The sequence below is a fragment of the Lissotriton vulgaris genome, chromosome 2_1, assembly GCF_964263255.1.
Source record: "Lissotriton vulgaris chromosome 2_1, aLisVul1.2, whole genome shotgun sequence".
Lineage (NCBI taxonomy): Eukaryota > Metazoa > Chordata > Amphibia > Caudata > Salamandridae > Lissotriton > Lissotriton vulgaris.
This window is the reverse complement of record NC_141687.1, coordinates 298,347,752-298,372,462: the sequence shown is the minus strand read 5'-3', so window position 1 is coordinate 298,372,462 and position 24,711 is coordinate 298,347,752. Positions and strand designations below refer to the sequence as shown.

The following is a 24,711-nucleotide window of genomic DNA, read 5'->3' as shown; positions in this document are numbered from 1 at the left end:
TAATGGTGGTAAATGCTAATAATGCTGAAGTCCGCAACTACCCACAAATCGCATGACTTTTTCTTCGTTATCCTCACACTCCTTTACCCAGTGAAGCCGGGAAGTTGTGAATGAACATATAACCCAGTCTGTGTATGTTATAGTGGAAGTGGCAGGGGCTGTGAGCATCGTTCTTCCAGCCACAAAAAATCCTTGGGGAGCTAACTCTCTTTTCATAGCCGTAATGTTTGCAAAGTTTGTGTAAAAAATAAATTGTCCCTTATTTATTTTTGGCACATTGTTATGTTATCAGCGTTTTTATAGCATGCTAATCACCTGTGAATGGATCCAGGTGCTCTGTAGCAGGTGTGTGAGGCCAACACATTAATATTAATACGAGTGTATGAGCACACCTTCCGGACCCCGCAGCTTCCTCCCTCTCCCGGGGCTGCTGTCTGGGCCACCGAGCCCTACAAGAATCTAAAGAGTCAATACAGAGCCTAACCCCAACTGACAGCAGACTGCACAAAGTTTATGTGGAGCAAAACACAGATATGGTTTTTCAGGGATAATACTCTCCAATAGCAGCTAACTAAGGGGCATATTTACAAGGGCTTTATCTCCGCTTATTTGGCTTACAAAGCCAAAAAAGCCGGGATAAAACTAGCGCCCTATTTACAAGAGGGTGCTAACATGCATAATCGCATATTAGCACCCTTTTTCCCAACGCCTCCCTTTGCATCTCCAATTTTTGACACTGTCTCGCCCATACACATGGTCCAACGGTTACAGCAAGTAGGAGTGGGGGCTACAGCAGTAGATTTGCTCCATTCTTTACTTGTTGAGAGGCTTCAAATAAAAAAAGGTGTGGTCGGGTTAGGACCAAGGACTTCAGCTTACCATGTGGAGTGCCCCAGGGCTCCTTACTTACCGCACATGTTTTGATTTATATAATTTGTATGTCTCTCCCTTTACAGCCTTATTGATATACTTCGGATCCCAGGTACTGTCTTATACAGACGACACACAAAATATTGTGTCCATCACTGACAATCTTTTTAAGATGTCTAAAAAATTCAAATATCTTATGGTTGGTGTTAGTAGCTGGAAGTAGGATAACTTCCTCAAGCTAAACACTGATAGCTACGTAAGATCTTCCGGTGGATCCCCACCGAGATCTTCCGGTGGATCCCCACCGAGACCAGGAAGACGGTCACCCAGGCCCTCGTCACCAGCCGTCTGGACTACGGCAACACCCTCTACGCCGGAACCACCACCAAACTCCAGAAGAGACTCCAGCGGATCCAGAACGCCTCAGCACGACTCATCCTGGACATCCCCCGTCGCAGCCACATCTCCGGACACCTGAGAGATCTGCATTGGCTCCCGGTCAACAAGAGAATCACCTTCCGTCTCCTCACCCACGCACACAAAGCCCTACACAGCCAAGGCCCAGGATACCTCAACAGCCGCCTCAACTTCTACGCTCCCAAACGCCAGCTTCATTCGACCAGCCACGCCCTCGCCGCCGTCCCCCGCATCCGCAGAGCCACCACAGGGGGGCGGTACTTCTCCTACCTCGCCGCCAAGACATGGAACTCCCTTCCCACCCACCTCCGCCTGACCCAGGACCACCTCGCCTTCAGGAAGCAACTCAAGACCTGGTTGTTCGAGCAGTAGCAGATCCCCCCTCCCCCAGCGCCTTGAGACCCTCTGGGTAAGTAGTGCGCTATATAAATACGATGATTGATTGATTGATTGATAAGACCGAAGTCATGGTCTTTGGCGCCCAGCATTCCATCTGGTCAATGATGTGGCGGCCGGAATCTTGTGGGCCCCTCGCTGCCCCCGTGGTGGCCGTAAAGAACCTAAGTGCTTCATTTGATAACTTCATCAACTTTAATTTGCAGGTAAACCGTATCATGAGCACCTACTTATTTATTATTAGATCGCTTAAGATCTTCCTTTTCATCCTTGAGGAACTTCACAAATCAGTGGCTATCTTGTTGATCACCCCGCAATTAGACTTCTGTAATACTGTCACCTCTCACAGCTTCGACCTATGTCCGGAAGCCTCAAAACTAAACTCAACGCTAATTGACATACACTATTACTGTATTTTGTGATTCTCTGCATTGTAACTGTTGTAAAGCGCTTCGATACCCTCGGGTCAGGCAAGCGCTATTTAAACCTTCTTAAATAAATAAATAAATAAATAAAGTTATCTGGCTAACTGTAATTAGCTCTGCTGTGTGTAGCCAAGACTAATAATTAGAAGCTTTTAATAGACTGAATTAATATTCATTACTAGTATAAATATAAATCATTATTAACATAAATTGAAAGTATGTATTCGAGACAAAAATGTGTATATTTTGAGAAGTAATAACCTCATATTTGGAGGAAAGTGGTTACATTTCCAAACTAAATTTAAAACTTATATTTGACTGATAATTCATGTGGCATTGAGAAGACTAATTACAGCACGGTGCCAGAGGCATTGCAGCTATGGCAGTTATGTATTACCTATTATGCATTCCAAATTGACAACAACTTTTTTATTTATATTACTGGAGTCAACCCTGTCTGGTACACTGAGGTGAAGGTGATCACTGCTGGTAAAGTCATAGGGGCAAATTTACAAGAAAGTGACGCATCTGTAGAGATGCATCACTTTCCCAGCGCCACCATGCAAAACCCTTGCGTCACCATGGATGTGCCGTATTTACGGCGCACCATGGCGCAAGGATTCACAGATGCATCCGAAATTCTGACGCATCTGTTGACGGAAAAGTCACGCATTGCTGGAGTCATGTCGCAAGCATGACTCAACTTTAGCAATGCGTGTCGCAGCCTATTCCCAATACACTGCATCACTTAGGCGTAAGGTTTTGACTCAGTGGCGTCCTAAAAGTCACGCAGAGAAATCTTGTAGATTTAACTGCATCTCTTTTACGAGGCTTTCCTGCGTGGGAACGCCTACCTTGTATACATTATACCTGACGCAGGTATAATGTCATGCAGGGCTTTACACCGTGACGCCTCTTCCTAGAGGCGTCACGTTGTAAATGGGCAGAAACTTTTACGCCGCCGCTGCGTCACAAAAGTGACGCAACGACGGCGCAAAATTCATGCAAGGTGCTTGCAAATCTGCCCGATATTGTGGCCACTAATGTAACCCTTTCTGATGTGGTCACTCTTACAGCACTAATAATAGTAGTAGTTGGGATGGGTTTTACTGAACATAAATATTTCCTAATACAGAAAAGGCAGGACACCCCTGCTTTATGTTATTCAACATGTTTTGCTCAGGAAGGCATACATGATAAAGTGGCGATGCTGCGTTTTCATGCAAAATAAAATCATGACTTGGCCGTAAATAATATTTTAAATACTGTCTCATTGGCGTCAGATTTTCTCGCCGTCCTGAAGCTCTATTTAAGGGCTCTATTAAAGTGTGTGTTGTTATCAAGGACTATATGAACGTCCGAAAAGCAAAAAAGTGTTAGCTTTTTTTTACACGCTCCCCACAAATTTAGGTTACGTCAGAAAAGTTTAAATGGAAAACCTTAAGGCAAATGTGTGCCAACGCGACTTGGCAGTGAAAATGGTTATGAAACCTCAGACTCCGTATTATATCATGAATTACGTCTCATGTTATTTTAAAGACTGTGCTAGTATTCAGCTGGATAATAATGTCATTAAAAAAGTGCAGCCTAATGTATTATTAATAATATGATATGCCCGCATAATTTTTATCCACCTAATTTAATCGAACATGATTCCAGTGTCCAGGGCAGTTTCTACATGGAGTGACGTCCACTATAAATGCCATTTTCGCTGCTAAAGAAATCGAAAGGCCTTGTTCTTTTCAATAATCCTAACATGGGATTTTCGGGTTTCTTGCAAATGCCTTGAAGCCGTCGGCTGATCCCACTGGCTCTGTTTTGTTTGCAAATGATTTGTCCCACAAGCCCCGCGGGGGTCTTGGCTGGTGCCTCAGCCTCTCAGCATAGACCAGATACTTGCTTCAGGCTGATCCCCTTTCAAGTAAACAAAGGAGATCATCGCACGCGCCCCACGCTAAGAAAGCCTAAGGTGTTTTAAGAAGTAGATCCTCTTTGGAGAGAGATAAGTCTCAGGGGCTGTATAAAAGGGTTAATCACACTTCCTGGGGCGCCCGGGGAGTCCTGGTTTTGGTTTACGTCTCCTGGAGGCAGCCATCTTTCTTGGCCCAGAATCCCCTCGAGCCACAGCATGCACTTCCCAAACACTACGCTAGACTCGACGGGAAATGGCACCCCCGGGCCGTTCGACGGCCCCCAGTGGCCACACCTGGCCCCCCGCAGCGTCTTCCTCTCCATTGCGGCTCTGATGGGCGCAGTGGTGGTTTCCGCTTCCTTCGTGAACGGCCTGGTCATTGTAGTGTCCATCCGGTACAAGAAGCTGCGGTCCCCGCTCAACTACATCCTGGTGAACCTGGCCGTGGCCGACCTGCTGGTCACCTTCTTCGGCAGCAGCGTCAGCTTCTCCAACAACATCCGGGGCTTCTTTGCGCTGGGAAAGACCGTCTGTGAGTTTGAGGGCTTCATGGTCTCCTTGACAGGTACAGAACAAAAACAGCAGCTTTGGAGTGAATGTGGATCTCCCAGGAGCTCTTGAGCGCCACTGACATATGTGACTTTCACAGTATAAAGCTTCAGGTACAGAGGCCTTCATGGCCATGAATCAGTAATTAGCTAGCAGTGTTTCCCAAACTGTGAATCCCAGTCCGCGGGTGGGTCACAAGCTGACTTTTGGTCAGTTGCGAAAGTCAGAGCAATAAATAAAGGTGACTTTAAATTCTGGGGCAGATTTACCAATCTTTCAGGCAGCGCATTGCCGCACCCCCCCTTGCTGCTTGCGTGAAAGGGCAGGAATGCTCTGTATTTAACATGATGTGGCGCATTCCTGTCCTTTCCTAGCGCTGGCGCACTTTTATCTGCCTAGCGCCAATGCAGGCACCCTTGTGTCATGGTGCAAGGGTGCCTGCGTTGTAGGCAGGATGGTGTCTGTACAGAAAGGGACACCGTCCTGCTCAACAAGAATCCTGCAGAGTGAAGCACATATAGAAGGAGGACAAGACGAGGAGATGACTTACCTGGGGAGGCGGAGCATTCTGACACATTACCAGGTCCACCGCTAATGGGAAATCTGGGAATGTACCAAAATCCATGGGACGATTCATGGGAACACCCCCTGTTGCAGAATAATGCGTTACTATAGATTTATCAAGCCATGCAGGGTTTCGCAAGGTGGCCTTGCGTGGCTTGATAAATGTCACTTCGGTTTTGCAGTGCCCTTGTGCCTCCTTGCGCCACGCAAGGGTGACGCACAACCTTGATAAATATGAGCCTCTCTGTTTAACTTGTCACACTTACTGATGATCAAAGACAGATGTATTTAATCATTTTGCATGCTTTATTCTTTTACCATGAAGATTGGTGTTTATTTTTCTTTCTCTGACTGCAGTGAGAGGAGCTTTTATAGTGAATTAGGTGACAATGTGGGATGTTGTTTTTTTGCAATACAAAACAAATCTGTAAATGAACTGTATGCATCCAACAGTTAGGAAAGAATGAATGCCCTTTTTTTTTAATTCTGAAGTGTGCTGGAAACAGATTTTAATTGTATAAAAACAAATCGAAGTTCAGACATTATTATTTGTATGCAATAGTTTTATCAGTAAAACTGTATGCCTGTCCAACTTTAGTGGCCATTTCAATGGAATTGTGTTGTCTGTAAATGACAGTGCTCAACCACACGATGCTTTAGTTACATTAAAAAATCACCCTACCTCATATCTACTAAAAGGCAGGTGGGTCGCAAAAGATTGTTGTTCTAAAAAGTGGGTCATGGTTCTAAAAAGATTTGGAACCACTGAGCTAGAGAATCATTGCCTGATATTAAAAAATCTCTGTTCCAGCATGTTTTAATGGTAGAAGACCACAAAACCACTATCTGTCTAACAAGTGAGAGAATACAGATGTCTGTGACCATCTATCGATTTGTGTAAACTAATAACTTCTGTCAGATTGGGTATCTGGAGAACTCCCAGTAAAACCCTCACTCCACAACAACCCATTTTCCCCAACCAACCCCTCCTCTTCCGGACCCAGCTTCAATTTTCTATGAGCTCTGCAGTAGATACTCACCCTTTCAATGGTAAGTGAACATCTGCCAGTTGTGCATTCTGTCACGCATAGATTTTGTAATGGGTGTCGAGCGTTCCGGTACAAATCTATGGTTTAGTACTTTTTCCACTTTGTGTGTGTGTTGTACAATGCAGGATGTATGCAAAGTTTGAAATGCATCAATAAACTAGAACATTTCTCCTCCATGACAGAGGCATTAGGTTTTGCTACAAATTCCTGCCTACAAACGTTAGTACTAATAGATTAGCATCAAAACCTATGGGTTGTTGCATGGGAATGCCTTTTGCATCACCCAAGGAATGCCCCTTTGGCACAAAAGCCCACCCAGATTTACAAACCTGTCACACAACACAGCGCAGTGCAGCGCAATGCAGCGCAGTGCTGTGCAGCGCAGCGCAGCACCCAAAGTAGCTACACTGTATTGCCTGACGAGGGGGACCAGTAAAGTGTCATATCTATAGAGATATGGTACCATACTACTCTCTTCCCAGCACTGGTGCACAATCCGCCTACCGAGCACCACACACACACCTTCGCACCATAGTGCAAAGGTGTCTACGGGAGTCTAGAATAGGTTTTGTACTGGGCGTACCCTTCCAGTATAAAATAGTATGCTAAGACTAACTTTAAAACGTTTCCCACTTTGGGTGTGTGCTCCTCATCGAGCAGCTCTTGCTGTATCTGTTGCATTGCTCTTTTTTGCCAGTAGTGCCATGTAGCTCAGCAGATTTTCATGCAATGATCTATTGCTTAACGGACAGTAAATCTGGGACATCATTTCTTAGTGAGGGGGTAGGTGAGCTGTTCAGGTGCTTTCTGACTAAAATTATATGTGAAGCACATAAACAAAATGGTAATCTTTATATAACGTGGCCCCAGTGGCGCTGTTTCAGGAGGCCCGTCATTTTTCTGTGATATTCTAAAGTGAACACGCTTAACGAAGAGTTAGAAAGATGCCGGTTTGATCCACGGCACACCGAGCTGCCCATCTTTACAATGATTCCGTGCAATAAAAGGTGAGCCCTGCTAGAACAGCAAGGGGTCAGGCAAATAGTAAAATGTGTTTTTGAGGGTCTTTCGGAGAAGAGGAAATAAAGTATCACAATTACATAAATAAGGCTCTTTAGCTTGAGGCCAAGATTAGAAAGCGCTTCTGCCCTCCTGCAAGCACAACTCTTAACACCTTGCATGCTCATGACGAGCTGAGCTCGTCATGAGGCACGGTGCTCCGGTGCTCATGACGAGCTCAGCTCGTCATGGGTTGTGGAACGCTCAGGTGCGGGGAGAATTCCCCTGCTGTGCTGAGCGTTCCATGGCAGCCAATGCACCTGTGACGAGCTGAGCTCGTCATGAGCAAAGGAGCACTGTAGCTCATGACGAGCTGAGCTTGTCATGAGCATGCGGCGCTGTGCGCGCACCCCTTCCCCCCCAGCACAGCGGGGGAATTACCCCTGCAGTGAAGGGGTTAAACAGCAAAAGGCAAGATGGCCGCCGGCTTGTTTGTGAAAAAGAAACTGAGGCCCAGATTTACCCTTGCGTTGCCATTGCATCACACAAGGTGGCGCAAGGCAGCTCAAGGGCTTCAGTGAGATTTTCCAAGCCACGCAAAGTCACCTTGAATCACTCCGCGTGGCTTAGTAAATCTATAGCCACGCAAAGCAGCGCAAATCGCCGCCTTGCGTTACTCTGAGTTTGTACGGCTTTCCATGGATGAGCGTAGGTGTTCCAGGGCAAACACCCATGGTTTTTGGTGCATTCCCAGATTTATCAAGGATAGTAACCCTGAGAATGTGTCAAAGTGCTATGTCATTCCAGTTGAGCCATAACAAGGAGAAACATGTATATTTGTCCTTGTTATTTCTTCCTTATACATGTGCTGCATTCTGAAGCACACATAGAAAGAGGAAAATGCCTCTGAGAATTGCTTCTTCCTGCACAAAAACACAGGTACCCTTGCACCACGGCACCTGGGTGCCTTTGTTGGAGGTAGGCCACCATCAGTGAGCCAGTGCAGTGTAGGAGCAGGAATGCGTCATATCTTAGTCGATATGGCACAGTCCTGCTCTCTCTGTGTCGTGCAACGCAGCAGAGCAAGTTGTCTTGTTGCGTTGCGTGACTTTTGGTCAAATCTGGGCCTAAAAATGGAAAAGCCTCCCAAACAAATGACAGCCTCATGGATGCCATCTACTTTCTTACAGGCCATCAGTGCAGAGATTTACTAAGCTGTTTGCTTCAGGAGAAGGCAGTTTAGAGTACCTTTCTTCAGCCATTGCTGAGGGTTGAGACCAAAGTTCTTGCCAGCGTATGGCCGACATACAATAGGCCCCAAGATTGGTCCCACTCCAAACACATTTTTAGTGCTGTGACGTTGATGCAAAGATAAAAGCTCGCTGTGCACGACATCATTCTGCCAACCAATGACTACATTATCAGCTGAGGAGGTACGAGGCCCACAAGTCTGAGCTTCCCTTTTACTGTGATTCCTGGCAATTCACTATGACCTTCATTATGCGTTGTGTAGAGCAGGGTGGGGGATTTATAAGGCTCCCTGTTTTGCGTTTTTACGGATTTTTACAGATAAATACAGACAGAAAACATTTGTTTTCTGTCTGCATTTATTTTTAGAAGTGGATAAATACAGAAAATTGTGCTTCTTTTAAGTGACTCTCCGTGTTGTCTTTGATGAATTGTAGCCCATTAGCTGAGCAATTGGACAGTATGAGAAATTAACAAATAGTATGCAGTTTCTTTAAATAATGGCAAATGTAAACATACATTTGTGGTGTAATGCTAATATTTAGTGGATTTATTGTTACTTATATTTGGCACCTTAAATAGCTAAATCACAGCAGTCATCAAAGTATGAGTGCAACTATCTATCAGTTAAATAAATATGGAAATGCAGTTTTGCAACTTCATTTTCACACAAATCACAACATAAATATGGATAAATTCAGATAAAATAGCCCAAAAAAGAAATATGGAAAAATGCAGACGGAACTGTAAAAAAAAAGAAATACCATAGAACAGGGAGCCCTAGATATTTTCCAGCTGCATTAGATTCCATAGCGCTGGGTTGAGATATCTAGCAGATGTGTTAAATAGTACTTTTTCTGAGTTTTCGATTTGGAAATGAGGAATAACATGCAGAATTTTGGGCTTATTTACAAGCTCCTTGCGCCGCCGGTAATAAGCCCATTGGCATTTAACTCCAGCGGAGGTGTGAGAAATGTCATACAACTCAAAAGTCTGATCCCTGTGCCAACGTCAGATTTAGACTGGCTGTGGTGCTATTAGATAGGAAATATTGCATCGAATTGATTGGTTCAACAGAGCTCGCTGCTAGCACAGCACACTGCAGAAGGCCTTCGCAGCGCTCTGCTGCTTTTATGAGCGAAGGATGTGTAAATAAGATCCTGCTTTCGTGTTCTGTGAGGCGGTTAGCAGGGTCCTCATGTCATGCATATCAATTGTGTGGTTACCAGCCTTAATTAATATGTCTTTGCAACAGAAATGCTAATAGTAATTGCTTAATCAGGAGTTCAGGGGCAGCTGTTAGTATGCAGGACGCATTCGCACGAGGCAGTCAAGTTAACGCAGCGTTTGACATTCCACCTCGCGTGTCGTGTATTTTTAATGAAGTGACGCGGCGGATGCTAATTGCCAGCGACTTCCCAAACAATGATGCTTGACACCAGACTGGTTACTGTCTGCCTCCACTCACCCGCTGGACGAAAAGTACTTTCAAACACATTAACATTTGCCTCTCAGCGCCTAGGCATTAACATTTAAGAACATTCTTCTTCCTGGTTATCTCAAATGGCTAAGTTGTTACCCATCCCAGAGTATAAAAGCCTTGGGCCTCATTTATGATAAATGATACTTTGCTGCGTGAAAGCAGCGATGCGTCACTTCTCAGTGCGCACTCCTTGCAACATACCTGATGCGTCATATTTAATGAATGACGCATCATGTCGCAAGGGGTTACAGATACGTCGGTATTTCTGACGTATCTGTAAGTGCAAAAGTGACGCATTGCTGGAGTGTGTCACAAAAGCGATGCAACTCCAGCAATGCAGCCCCATGTGAAAGGGCCTGCGTCAGTCTTACGCCTGTTGTGAGGCAGGTGCAAGATTTTGACGCAACAGCGTCCCAGTAGCGATACAGTGAAATCTCATAGATTTCACTGCGTCACGTCTACCAGGTTTTTTGCGGGAGAACGCCCCCCTGCATACATTATACCTGACGCAGGTATATTGTTGCGCCGGGGTTTACAAAGTGACGCATCTGCTTAGATGCGTCACTTTGTAAATAGTGCGCAACAGGAGGCATGTTTTACGTCACCGACTCATAAAGGAGGCCCCTTGTGGCGCCAGATCCACGGTACAATTGTTCCCATCACTGAAGCATCCGAAAGCTTAAATTGTCGGTGACTAAATGTCAAGTAGTGGGGACAATTCTTGCTGCGGCTACTCAGGCCCCTGACTGAATCTCCTCCCCTCTGTAAGAAGATGAGGCTTGACTTTCTTAAAGGGGGGAGGCCAGACCACAGCCTCCAGGGAGGGTTAAGCTGCGATCTGGATGCTGTAACAGGGAACCTCTGGACATAGCAGAGGGGCATGCCTTTTCAACCCTCTCCAACCCTCTCCCACCCACCATAGGCAGGGCCGGACTGGCCATACCGGGCAACGAGCAGCGGGCAATACCCCGGTGCACCGCACGGGTGGGGGCCGTTTTTGTACAGGGCCGTTTTTGCAGCATCGGCCCTGTACCAAAATCGTCCGAAAACTGGCCTGGCAAAGAGCTCGGCGACACCTCCAACCCCCGCCTCCCCGGCCCCTCCCTCCCCGGAGTGGGAAAAGGAGGCCAGCCGAGCACTTTGCCAGGGCCGTTTGTGGTTCCCAGTTCGGCCCTGACCACAGGAGGCTACAGTAAAAAGAAAACTGTCAACATTTTTTTTTACTCTTTGTTTTCTATCCTTGCCAAAACGAAATCTAGTGATCTCATTGGCCACTCGCTCTCCATCTCCTTTTTGCATTCTTCATTTACGTGTTCAGTTCTGCTTTCACAGGAAAGCCAGAGAATCCCTGGACAATAAACACAGCCGCATCATATCTTCGCGAAAGGGGGAGTGAGAGGGAGTTCAGGTGTACCTTAACTGTCTGATTTAGAGCTTCATCAATGTACCATCCCAAGATGGCTTCTCTTTTTCATATCCGACGTCACTGCCATTTTCTAATATAATCACTTTCAGTCTCATTTATCTTTCTCCAGTTCACACAGCGCAGTCCAGCAATTTTACTTGCTGCGCTGCGTTGCATGACTTCTTTGCAAATCTGCCCACAATGCACAGTAAATCAAAATGTGTGTGGCCTGGTCCCAAAAGGTCACCAGGGCTCTAACGCGCACTGCAGTTAATACAAATACTCCAATTGTACGTTTCAACAATTTTATCAGAAGTTCAAAAAAATTTAAAGTTTCACTTTACTGGTATATACATTGAGAATAACTCACAAAGTAAACAATTGCGTTTCCATCATATCAATACATATTCAAAACATGATTCAAATCAATGCGTTAAAAAACCCAATGCATTTCGGGGCTGAGGCCCCTTCATCTGGGATCTGTTGAAGAAAAGGAGAAGGAGGAAACTTAGTTACTAATGGTGCCGTAGAGGTTTTCTTAAGTTTTTTAGTTTGTGAATTTTAGCGATTCTTACCACGGGTATAGGATAACTCGATTATTTCTATATCGAGAAGTTTATTTCCTTGGTTACGGTCAATCTAAAAGAAAAGGATTGTACAGGTATCTTATTTTTGATGCTATGTATCAAGAATTTTAGTGTTTATTTAGTTTTCCGAATTGATTTACCTGGGTCTTGCTTGTATATTATATATCTGCAAGAAAAATATTGTATTCGTAGTCACTTCCAGGGAATGCCAGTATTTATTTATATCATCAGCATGATTTAAAATAACATATGCTCACCTGCGAATCTTTTTGGGACTGAAAATAAAAGGTCCTACAAGAAATGAAAAATACATGTATTCTAGTGAGCTTCGTAACGTTCATTAAAGGTCTCAAGCTCTGTAAAGTTGAAAGGAAGGTATTTTACCTGCGAGCCTCCAAGGTAGTTCAAATGGTCTCGCTAAGTTATTAAAGCAGTTTGGCTGTGGATAGAAAATGATAAACGCATTCAGAAGCCTGTTCGAGGTTTAAAAGGGGTAAAACGCTCATTAGTGCTTGTTTGAAGTCTTACCGATAGCGCAAGCCATCCCACTGGGTACGGCGTTCTCAGTCGGGTGTGTCAAACGGAGCTAAACCACTCCGTTGTTGGTCCTATTTTAATGTTTAACCATTGGTGCTTAACACGTAGTAATAGACAAAGGACTTGTTCATGAATGTTATGTGGCCGCCATTAGTGAGAGGTAAAGGTTTCAGTCGGGAGTATCGACCAAAGTAAAACCACTCCGTTGTTGGTCCTTTTTTTTTAAAGTTTAGCCATTAATGCTTAGCACGCGAAAATTGACAAAGGACTTCATCATAAGTGTTATGCGGCTGCCATTAGTGAGAGATAAGGGTTGAATATTAAGTGCTATGCTTTTGAATGGTTTGAATGAATTCCAGTGAATATCACATTATGATGTTGCTCATAAATAATTTTTAGCATTTGCATGTAAGGAACATGATAGTAATGCCAACATGATCAAAATAAAATCAATAGAAATTATATATAGCAAGAGAGTTACTAACACTCAGGCAACCAATTAGAAATACAAGAAAATAATGCTCAACATATACAAATTCCTACCTATTTACAATCTCAAATTCAAATTAACCCTGCTTCGCTGATACGCTTATATGTGTTTAAGGAAGTGTCTGTCTAACCTCGTGTCGTGTATATGTACATATCACTGCGGATTGGATTCCTGTGAGGATCTATTAGGCTGAAAGTTTAAAGATTTACAAGAACCAAATCATTTCCATTTTGTCATTTTGCCCATTCGGGGCCAGTGTCTGTAATTTACGTATCCCGAAGGCTTCTCTCTGGAGCAGGATTCTAGCATTATCTAATCCTAGTCGTTGTGGGACAAGTTCAATAATTTGAAACCTCAATTGGGCTATTGTATGAGCCATCTCCGTCTCAATGTATATACCAGTAAAGTGAAACTTTACATTTTTTTGAACTTCTGATAAAATTGTTGAAACGTACAATTGGAGTATTTGTATTAACTGCAGTGCGCGTGCCCCGGTGACCTTTTGGGACCAGGCCACACACATTTTGATTTACTGTGCATTGTGGGCAGATTTGCAACAATATAAACTAAAGGGTAAAATAGAGTGCAGTACCCACATACATTCACAATGCACAGTAAGCCAAACAAACTACCACTTACAGCAGAACACAGTGTAGATAGTACTTGCAGACAGTTAGCATAGGCTTTAGAAGCTGAAAAAAATAACAATTTATTTTCCTTACAAACAGCATCCTTTTTGAGATGTGCTGTCTGCAATGTCGCTTTGTTTGTTGTTAGTACTCTCACAATGCTCCTCTGTCCCAATATGAGCCAATACAATTATAAAGACACCGAGGCCCAGATTTACAAAGGACTCACGCAATGCAGAACAGCATGCTTGAGAGGGAGAGAGCAGGAAAGAACCAGATCTACTAAAGTATGGAACTACCCTTCTCTCTCCCTGGTGCTGGCACACAATCCGGCTGCCAAGCCCCACCCACACAAACCTTTACACTATAGTGCAAAGGTGTCGCGTCATATCTAGCACAGGTTTTGTACTGGAAAGGTATACTTCCAGTACAAAATATAGAATATAGAAGGGCTCTCTTTCTGTACAACAACTATGCTTTAAGGCATTTTTCTCTTTGTCTGTGGACAGCACTCATGCAAAAAGGAAAAACACCTGCTTCAGTGAGGAGCAAGAGTTTGGAGCAAATCCCTGTCTACTACTCTTTGAAGACTTGGATTAGCATCAAAACCCATGGATGGCAACTTTGGAAGTGTGCTATACAGTGCAGCACACATGCAAAGTGGGAAAAGTTGGGAGAAATAAGATAATTTCTTCTTTTTAATGCCTCTTCAACGTGACATTATATTTTGGTACAAGATTCTGTCTACTATTGTTAGTAGACAGTTCTTTGCATCACAAATCATAGATGGTTGCATGGAAACGCTTACGTACCACCCATGGAACACCTGCTTGAAGCACAGTAATGCAATGCAATGCTTTCTGCTGCTTTGCATTACTTTGAGGAAACTTACCAGCGCATAAAAAGTTTGTGTTGGACAGCGGTTCCAATGCGGAGTCTTGTGAGGCGATGCTTCACACTGCTACGTTCCTGCTGGGAGATTACAGATGGGCTGGCAAAGCACCTTCAGGCCACTTCCAAGGGTCCAAGACTAGAGTGCCACCACTTGGGAGGGTAGAACTCATAGAAGACAGAGTCCAGGTGCTGGGCTCAAGGTGCTTCTGTTCCTGAGGTTCTGGTCAGGAGGTCAGCCAACAAGTGCTTGAGTCGCTCAGGTGGCCGTGGATTCAAGATACAGGTGCAGGCTTTTCACTCAGGCAGCATGGTAGCAGAATAGTAGTCCTTCTTGCAGAGCAACAAACCAGTCCTCCAGAGTCTTCCACAGGTCCAGAGGTGTACTGAAGAGTTGGGTCCAATATTTATATATGGTGCCATCTTTGAGTTAGGAGAAGGTTCTGGAGTTTTCCACCCCCAGAGGTGTGTGAAATTTCTAGCCTCCCTGCCCTGGCCCAATTCTGGGGTCTCAAAAGACCTGTGTCAAACCTCTTTGTGAGAGTGCTCAAGCAGAGCCTTTGTGATGTGCAAGTGTAGTAGCTGACATTTCCTGTCCCTCATCACGTCTGAGATGGCCCCATCCTGCCGCCACCTAATCCCTTTGTCTTACTCTCTGGGAGAAATATACAAAGACCAACTGCCAGCTATACCTAGTCATGTGACCCAGGACATAGGCAGAAAGTGGTTAGGACAAGAAAATGCCAACTTTGTGAAAACCAAGTTGTTCTGCATTCAGTCCATCATTTGTGTGTCTTTCGCTTTCCTACCCTAAGTGTGACGGTTATGCCCAGACATGGGTCCCAAGTTCACTGTGCCACTGAATTCAAGCTAGCCTGGCTGATGAAGGCTGATACACCAAAACCGGGCCCAGGATGCTTATTTCTGGTCCAGGGAGGACCGGTATTGGCAGTTCAGGTTGGACTGTTCCCATGAGGAGCAAGGTCAAGACTGATTTGCATATGGCTGGGTCTATATTGGTGTGGCACAGTGAGCAAAAGAGCAATGAATTTAACCCAGGTCTCTTGACTGGGGGTGTTTGTTTGATTTGTTCCACATTCTGTCAATCATTTGTGTGTCTTTTAAATTTGTAAAAGTGGAATTTTTCAACAATTGTGACTTAAAATCCAACTTTACTATTAAAGTGGGTTTCAAAGTACAATTCTTTAGAAACTAAACTTTCTACCTGGTCTGAACTGAAAGTTGTCACATAATAAATGTAATAGTTTAACCGAATGTTATCCCATGGGAGAGGTAGTCCTCACATTGGTAAAAAAAACGAATGTTTTCGCTGTCAGGACATGTACAAATTATAAGTACATGGTCACTTTTTCAAAAGCACTGCCCCTTGCCCTCTGGGATGTATATGTATATGTATTAAAAAGGGAGGTTTGGGTCTGGAAAGCGGTTTATATTGCCAGCTCACATGAGTTTAATACTGTACACACAGGCTGCAATGGCAGTGCTGGGATATGTTTACAGTGCTACTTCAGTTAGTGGCACAATCAGTGCTACAGGCCTACTAGTAGCATTTCATTTACATGCCTTTGGTACTTATAGTACCACTTTACATTACATGTGGAAATGGGGTGTAAGTCAATTTAAAGGAGGGAGCACAAACACTTTAGCACTGGTTAGTAGTAATAAAGTGTACAGAGTCTTAAAAGCCAACTAAAATGGGTTCAGAAAACAGGAGGGTGAAGGCAAAAAGTTTCAGGATTACTCTACAGAAAGGGCCAAGTCCAGCAATTATTCTCAAACAAAACAATAATGCTTTCAAATCTATCTATCTATCTATCTATCTATCTATCTATCTATCTATCTATCTATCTATCTATCTATCTATCTATCTATCTATCTATCTATCTATCTATCTATCTATCTATCTATCTATCTATCTATCTATCTTTCAATCTATCTATCGCCACTGGGTTGTTATAGTTAGGTCTGCCTTTCCATGGTGAATGCATTTTTTGTGTTGGTAATAACGTTGGCACCATTTGACGAATCTCCACGAAACTTTCCAAAAAAGTTCTCTTTTTTGCCTATGAAATATTTCAAGATGATCCATCAAGCGGGGGGGGGGGGGGGGGAGGGTTCTGGGCTGAGAAAAAATGGGAGACCCAAAATGTAAATTCCCTATGCATTTTTCATAGACTTCTTTATTAAGTGCTACCACAAAAACTGCTGAATGGAATTACACCAAATTTGGAAGGAAGCTAGATCTTGGTCCACAGTTTGTGCTTTTTGTGATTTGGTGTAAATCCGTTAGCTAGTTTTCGAGAAATTAGGATTAAAAAATAAATGTATAGCTAGACATTTGGGTCCGTGAGAGGGACGCAAGAATCTTGCAGGAGCGGCAATTTAAAAACAGAGTGTTCTGATTATCCCAGGGAGCTTTATTCACTTGGAACATCTTGCTCCGGTGGAAGTTAGACTGATTGGCTGCCAGCAGCATGATAAAACATTTTGCTGGCAGGCATTACAGGACTTGGGTACTTAGTCCCCTCTCCGGAAGTTGCAAAAAAACATTATATATGGGGGCAGGGTACAGATACCCTGCCACTCTAGGACGCATGGGGGAGACCCAAGGGGACCGCCCGGGGGACAAAATTGTAAATTAAGACACATTTTTTGCCGCAATCCTGCGGGACTCCCGTGGGACCACAAAAATATATATATATGGCAGCCCGGGCACACATTCTTTAATTTTGGGGGATGGCATCACCCCTCCCCGAGCCATTTTTGGTCCTAGGCACCCCCTTCCCAGGGACCCTGCAAGACAAAGAAAGCATTTTTTTAAAAAGATTTAAGGCCGGAGTTGCTCTGGATCCTCGACTACCGGCAATGTTTTTTTTAAACATGCTGGCTCCTATTTGTAATAGGTGGGCTAGGTCCCGGGCGCAAGTGTACAATGCTTAGGAGGGGGGCGCATGGGGCCCCCCATCTTAGAGTATTAAAGGACTGCCCCTTCCCCAGGGCATTTTGAAAATTATATGGGTGTTTCCTTGGCAACCCTCGAGCCCTGGAGACCGCCACCTTCATAGGGCAAAGTATTATTGAATGTGGGGGGCGGCACAGCTCCCCTGCAGCCCTGGGAACCACCACCTCCCCGGGGCTAAATTCAACATTAATGCGGGGGTGGGGTAGAGCTCCATGCTCCCTGCAGCCTCAGGAACCACCACTTCCCCGGAGCTAAAATGAGGTAAGTGCGGGGCCCATTGGACCGCCCTGCATCCCGGTAGACTGCCTCTCTCTGGACTGTGTTCTTCAATAATGGCCCTGGGGACCGCCACACCCCAGGGCCGGCTCCAACAATGTCACAGGGTGCCCCCCACCCCGAGAAATTGCAGTTTGCTATGACCAAGCCATAGCAAATGCTGCTCTTCTTCGAGTAAGCGAAAGCAGAAAATACTCTTGCTTACTCGAAGCTGAGCAGAATTGCTTTTGGACTGAGGGAGCTCCATGTTTAATAGCTCCATCTGTCCAAAAGCAATGCCGGGTCAAGCAGGATGCGGGTAGTCAGCAGGGTCTGTGGGGGCCTTCAAGCTCCCCCACGGTCCCATAAGAATAAAATAATAAAGAAGTGGCCAGTATGTGGGGGACGGGGTCTCCGGGGCCATAATCAGTTCGGGTCCAGGGAGGGCCATGTGGCTCGCCTCCCCTGTTTTACAATATTAAAAAAATGTAAGAAGTAGCCAGGCCCAAGGGGCTGGGGTCTGCGCAGCATCCCTCCCTTGTTTTACAATAAAAATAAAGAAGTGCCAGGCACCAGGGGATGGGGTGCTTGGGACCAAAACCAGCCCGGGGAGGTGGGCCGCATAGCTTCCCTTACCTGTTTTACAATAAAAAATAAAGAAGTGACCAGGCCTTGGGGGATGGAGTCCCCGGGGTCGAAATAGGCCCAGGGAAGGAGGCCCACGCAGTCCCTCTCCCTAAAAAAAAAAAACACCTCTGGCAAGTCGCCCAAGGCCCCTCTCCCTTCATCACCACTCTGAAAATAGCCTCCTGGCGCAGTAGTGGATGGAGGGTGTAGTCCCCTTGGATGCTGAGGGTCCTTGGGGTCCAGGAACCCCTTCTGTTACCTCCTGTAAGTCACAGACAGCTGGATTGCTGAAGGTCACTGCCCCTTTTTCCACCACTTTGCAAACGCGTCTCCTGGCACACTATTGGTTGGGGAATGAATTCTACTTTGCTCTTGAGGGCCTCAGGACTAAAGTGAACGTGTTTCCTCAACCAGTAGTGCACCAGGGGGCATGTTTGCAGAGTGGTGGAGAATGGGGGCGTGGCCTCTGATGACCTCTCATTAGATAACTATATCTTGTGCCCCTCGTTGATAACATCTCAAATTACATCATTGATGACATCCTCCAGTAAATGACTAATGCACCCATTCACACCCCATAGAACCTTTCATACACCCACTCCCACACAACCATTCACAAACCCATTCACAGACCATTACCAGTACTTGCACCCACTCACTGATTCATAGATGTACTCACACATCCACTCTCTCATCTATACAGCCACTTACACACCCACTCAATCACTAATACAACCACTGACATACCAACTTGTACACCCACTCACACACTGAGTCAGTTACCCACAGAGCTACTCGCACACCTACTCACTCACCCATACAGTTAATCACACAGCCACTTACTCACCCATACAGTTACACACCCACTAATGTGCTCATACAGATACCAATACTGACTCACTCACCTATACAGTTACTGACACAAGTACACACACCCATATAGTCACGCTCACCCATATACCACTGACACATCCACTCACTCACCCATACAGCCATATACACATTCACTCCCCCATAGATCCCCTCACATATGCAATCAGTAACCCATACTGCCTCTGACTCACCCACTCACTCATCCATACAGGCAGTCATACACACCCTCTACCACCCACGCAGATACGTAGACACTCTTACAGATACTCAAACAACCAATCACTCACATACCCAGCCACTCACCCATACATTCACAGAGCCATCTAATCACTCACTTATACAGTCAGTCACACAGCAAATGAATAATCCATACAGGCACTCATACACCTACTTGTTCACCAATACACCTTCACATATATTTTTAACACTGATAAACTTTTTAAAAATACTCAAAGTCCCTGGATGATGTCATCAGTGTTGTCATTTGAGATGTCATCAGTGATGTCACTGACCATGTCATGAGTGATGTAATATCTGAGGTCATAAGCAGTGCATTGCAGGGAAACAGTTATAGGTAGCCCAGCTAACTATAACTGCTGAATTTCACTGGTTTTGCACAAGTGAAACCCGAGCGTAACTATAACGTGTCTGTAACCTTTCGTTGTTTTCAGTGAGTTTCTAAGTTGTATTTTTATTCCATTTCCTATCTATAACATCCTTGTAACCTTTTGTTTTTTTAGTGAAATATATATACATATATATATATATATATATATATATATATATATATATATATATATATATATATATATATATATATATATATATATATATATATAAAACACAGGGTGTCCCCATTAAAGATGTCACACCTGGAGGAGGTTTCAGCACAAACGCCAAAGGCAGCAGCAGCACACCGAGAACCCCAACTTCCAAATTGCAAGTAGTCCATACGTGTTTCAAGCCGTAGCCCTTGTTCATATGCTGCATATTTATATAAAGGTGATCTGAACAACGTAAACTGCATCCGTTACTTTTTGCAAGCCAGTGAACAAGTGCTATGGCTTGAAACGCGTATGGACTACTTCCAATTTGGAAGTTGGGGTTCCCGGTGTGCTGCCGCTGCCTTTGGCGTTTGTGCTGAAACCTCCAGGTGTGACATCTTTAATGGGGACACCCTGTGTTTTTTGTATATAGCGGCTTGTCCGGCCGCAAAGATGTCCGCCGGACTGCGAGATCCACAATGCCATGCCGGTTAATGCCCACATGGGCGGGACTGCATATTTAAATAAAGGTGTTCCGAACAACGTAAACTGCCTCCGTTACTTTTGCAAGCCAGTGAACAAGGGCTATGGCTTGAAACGCGTATGGACTACTTGCAAGATATGTTGGCAGCACCAGGCTACAGATGCATGTCAGGATTCTCCAGCATTTGCGTGCCATCGTCAACAATGATGGAACATATCCGGTGGCCAGGCACTTTAAAGCCATCCACAATAATAATTTACAGTGCCTTAATTATTATGTCATCGCCTCGGTTCCCAAACCACGCAGAGGCGGTGATAGAGACAGAATGCTAAGGAGACTTGAGTCACAGATTATTTTAGAACTAGACAGCAGGTTCCCCAACGGGTTGAATACTACAGAGGATTTACATGTATTTCTATAGCCACTCTATTCTTTTTTGGGATTAATTCAAGTAGAGTGCTCCGCTTTTCCGTCTTTTTGCTAGTCAATTTTTTGAATTTCACCTTCATATCACACTTATTTTTTCATATTTTTCCGGTTTACTTATATATAAGTTTTCTTTTTGTATAATAGGACTCATTCTCTTTGTACTTTTTTCAGGACATAGATAATTTGGCATGCACACTTCGTTTTTGTCTTCCCAGTTTGTAATTCCCCATTATGCTGTGGCTCTTTACTTATTAGTATCCTGAGTTTTTTAAAAAATATTTGGATATTTAAATGTTGCTGCTATTATATTTATGACCTTGAATGCATTTATGCAGAGATACTAGAATTTTACTGTGATAAGTCCTTTTATGACTTTTATGGACTGAGGTTTATATTTTGCGAATTTGCACATTACTCTGTTTACAAACTATTGCATTATTTGCACATTTCATACTTGCACTTTACTGCGAAATTTGCACCAATATTTACAATGCTTGTTTTGCGCATGCGACATTAGTATCAACTCGCACAGTACTCTAGTTGGTCATTGCATTTATGCTTTTATAAAATATTTATTTAGTAGCACATTATGAATTGTATATATTCATGCTCAGGTAACTGTAAACAATGTGGATTTAACATGAATTTAGATTTATTAATCCATCTGATTTTAACACACTGATGTAGGTTTTAATTGTTTGGAAGACAGACTATGTATGTCCATGGCTTGTAGTGTCCTTGCTTTCTATTATCACATAGTATGGTTTTTAAAAAAAACGTAATGAAGGAAAAAAAACTGTGGAAAAAACATATTTAAATGGTGTATGGTTCATTACCTGACGATCTGTGAGCAAGGGCAGACGCCCGAAACGCGTCAGATTTGGTGACTCTACTTTAAATAAATCTTTGCCGAAGAAAATACGAAAATACGTTGGATTTGCGTGGTCTCTGCTATCGCGGTGGCAGTGTGGTGTGAGAATGCTGCTGTTGCATATATATATATATAAAAAAGCTCCAAGTTACCCACAGGTAAGGAATGCACTCATCCAGCAGCCCTTATTTCAGCGGGTAAAGGACATCACTGCATCCCAGTCTACAGCTTCTCATGTCTCGATTGAAAGCCTGACGCGTTTCTGAGCCTACGCTCGTCTTCAGAGGCTCGACTTGAGTTGACGCTTTGACACTCCCACTCGCACTGCTCTGTGGGACTTATAGTCCGTGTCTCTTCCCTGTATGGGTGCGTATTCTGCCATTTCACAGCCCTGGATGGGCCCCGGAATGCAGATGTCCATTGATCCCTCGGCTGCTGCTTCACAGTAGGCTCGGCGACTTCCGGCCCATGATCCCCTGTGGTTTTTTGAGCAGGGGGGTGCATACCTTCGCGGCTGGGCCGCCGCGTGTAAATGAAAGCCCCAAGTTACCCACAGGTAAGGAATGCACTCATCCAGCAGCCCTTATTTCAGCGGGTAAAGGACATCACTGCATCCCAGTCTGCAGCTTCTCATGTCTCGATTGAAAGCCTGACGCGTTTCTGAGCCTACGCTCGTCTTCAGAGGCTTGACTTGAGTTGACGCTTTGACACTCCCACTCGCACTGCTTTGTGGGACTTATAGTCCGTGTCTCTTCCCTGTATGGGTGCGTGTTCTGCCATTTCACAGCCCTGGATGGGCCCCGGGATGCAGATGTCCATTGATCCCTCGGCTGCTGCTTCACAGTAGGCTCGGCGACTTCCGGCCCATGATCCCCTGTGGTTTTTTGAGCAGGGGGTGCATACCTTCGCGGCTGGGCCGACGCGTGTAAATGAAAGCTCCAAGTTACCCACAGGTAAGGAATGCACTCATCCAGCAGCCCTTATTTCAGCGGGTAAAGGACATCACTGCATCCCAGTCTGCAGCTTCTCATGTCTCGATTGAAAGCCTGACGCGTTTCTGAGCCTACGCTCGTCTTCAGAGGCTCGATTTGAGTTGACGCTTTGACACTCCCACTCGCACTGCTTTGTGGGACTTATAGTCCGTGTCTCTTCCTTGTATGGGTGCGTGTTCTGCCATTTCACAGCCCTGGATGGGTCCCGGGATGCAGATGTCCATTGATCCCTCGGCTGCTGCTTCACAGTAGGCTCGGCGACTTCCGGCCCATGATCTCCTGTGGTTTTTTGAGCAGGGGGGTGCATACCTTCGCGGCTGGGCTGCCGCGTGTAAATGAAAGCTCCAAGTTACCCACAGGTAAGGAATGCACTCATCCAGCAGCCCTTATTTCAGCGGGTAAAGGACATCACTGCATCCCAGTCTGCAGCTTTTCATGTCTCGATTGAAAGCCTGATGCGTTTCTGAGCCTACGCTTGTCTTCAGAGGCTCGACTTGAGTTGACGCTTTGACACTCCCACTCGCACTGCTTTGTGGGACTTATAGTCTGTGTCTCTTCCCTGTATGGGTGCGTGTTCTGCCATTTCACAGCCCTGGATGAGCCCCGGGATGCAGATGTCCATTGATCCCTCGGCTGCTGCTTCACAGTAGGCTCGGTAACTTCCGGCCCATGATCCCCTGTGGTTTTTTGAGCAGGGGGGTGCATACCTTCGCGGCTGGGCCGCCGTGTGTAAATGAACGCTCCAAGTTACCCACAGGTAAGGAATGCACTCATCCAGCAGCCCTTATTTCAGCGGGTAAAGGACATCACTGCATCCCAGTCTGCAGCTTCTCATGTCTCGATTGAAAGCCTGACGCGTTTCTGAGCCTACACTCGTCTTCAGAGGCTCGACTTGAGTTGACGCTTTGACACTCCCACTCGCACTGCTTTGTGGGATTTATAGTCCGTGTCTCTTCCCTGTATGGGTGCGTGTTCTGCCATTTCACAACACTGGATGGGCCCTGGGATGCAGATGTCCATTGATCCCTCGGCTGCTGCTTCACAGTAGGCTCGGCGACTTCCGGCCCATGATCCCCTGTGGTTTTTTGAGCTGGGGGGGTGCATACCTTCGCGGCTGGGCTGCCGCGTGTAAATGAAAGCTCCAAGTTACTCACAGGTAAGGAATGCACTCATCCAGCAGCCCTTATTTCAGCGGGTAAAGGACATCACTGCATCCCAGTCTGCAGCTTTTCATGTCTCGATTGAAAGCCTGACGCGTTTCTGAGACTACGCTCGTCTTCAGAGGCTCGACTTGAGTTGACGCTTTGACACTCCCACTCGCACTGCTTTGTGGGACTTATAGGATGTGTCTCTTCCCTGTATGGGTGCGTGTTCTGCCATTTCACAGCCCTGGATGGGCCCCGGTATGCAGATGTCCATTGATCCCTCGGCTGCTGCTTCACAGTAGTCTCGGCGACTTCCGGCCCATGATCCCCTGTGGTTTTTTGAGCAGGGGGGGTGCATACCTTCGCGGCTGGGCCGCCGCGTATAAATGAAAGCTCCAAGTTACCCACAGGTAAGGAATGCACTCATCCAGCAGCCCTTATTTCAACGGGTAAAGGACATCACTGCATCCCAGTCTGCAGCTTCTCATGTCTCGATTGAAAGCCTGTCGCGTTTCTGAGCCTACGCTCGTCTTCAGAGGCTCGACTTGAGTTGACGCTTTGACACTCCCACTCGAACTGCTTTGTGGGACTTATAGTCCGTGTCTCTTCCCTGTATGGGTGCGTGTTCTGCCATTTCACAGCCCTGGATGGGCCCCGGGATGCAGATGTCCATTGATCCCTCGGCTGCTGCTTCACAGTAGGCTCGGCGACTTCCGGCCCATGATCCCCTGTGGTTTTTTGAGCAGGGGGGTGCATACCTTCGCGGCTGAGCCGCCGCGTGTAAATGAAAGCTCCAAGTTGCCCACAGGTAAGGAATGCACTCATCCAGCAGCCCTT

General features: G+C 45.3%; 1 protein-coding gene and 1 long non-coding RNA gene across 2 annotated transcripts in view; one reads left to right on the top strand and one right to left on the bottom strand.

Moving 5' to 3' along the window:
- The first annotated feature begins 4,236 nt into the window (after positions 1-4,236).
- LOC147730218 (pinopsin-like) overlaps positions 4,237-24,711 on the top strand; it is a 136,589-nt gene continuing 116,114 nt past the window's right edge. Inside the window, exon 1 of the mRNA XM_086958529.1 lies at positions 4,237-4,585. Coding sequence (XP_086814655.1) covers positions 4,237-4,585 — 349 coding nt within the window. The remainder of the gene's footprint in view (positions 4,586-24,711) is intronic.
- On the bottom strand, positions 11,696-12,496 carry LOC147730219 (uncharacterized). The gene is made up of 6 exons (XR_015308566.1): positions 12,433-12,496; positions 12,289-12,343; positions 12,162-12,195; positions 12,045-12,070; positions 11,893-11,956; positions 11,696-11,797 (listed from the first exon to the last, which is right to left on the bottom strand). It is a non-coding gene; the product is annotated as an uncharacterized LOC147730219 (long non-coding RNA).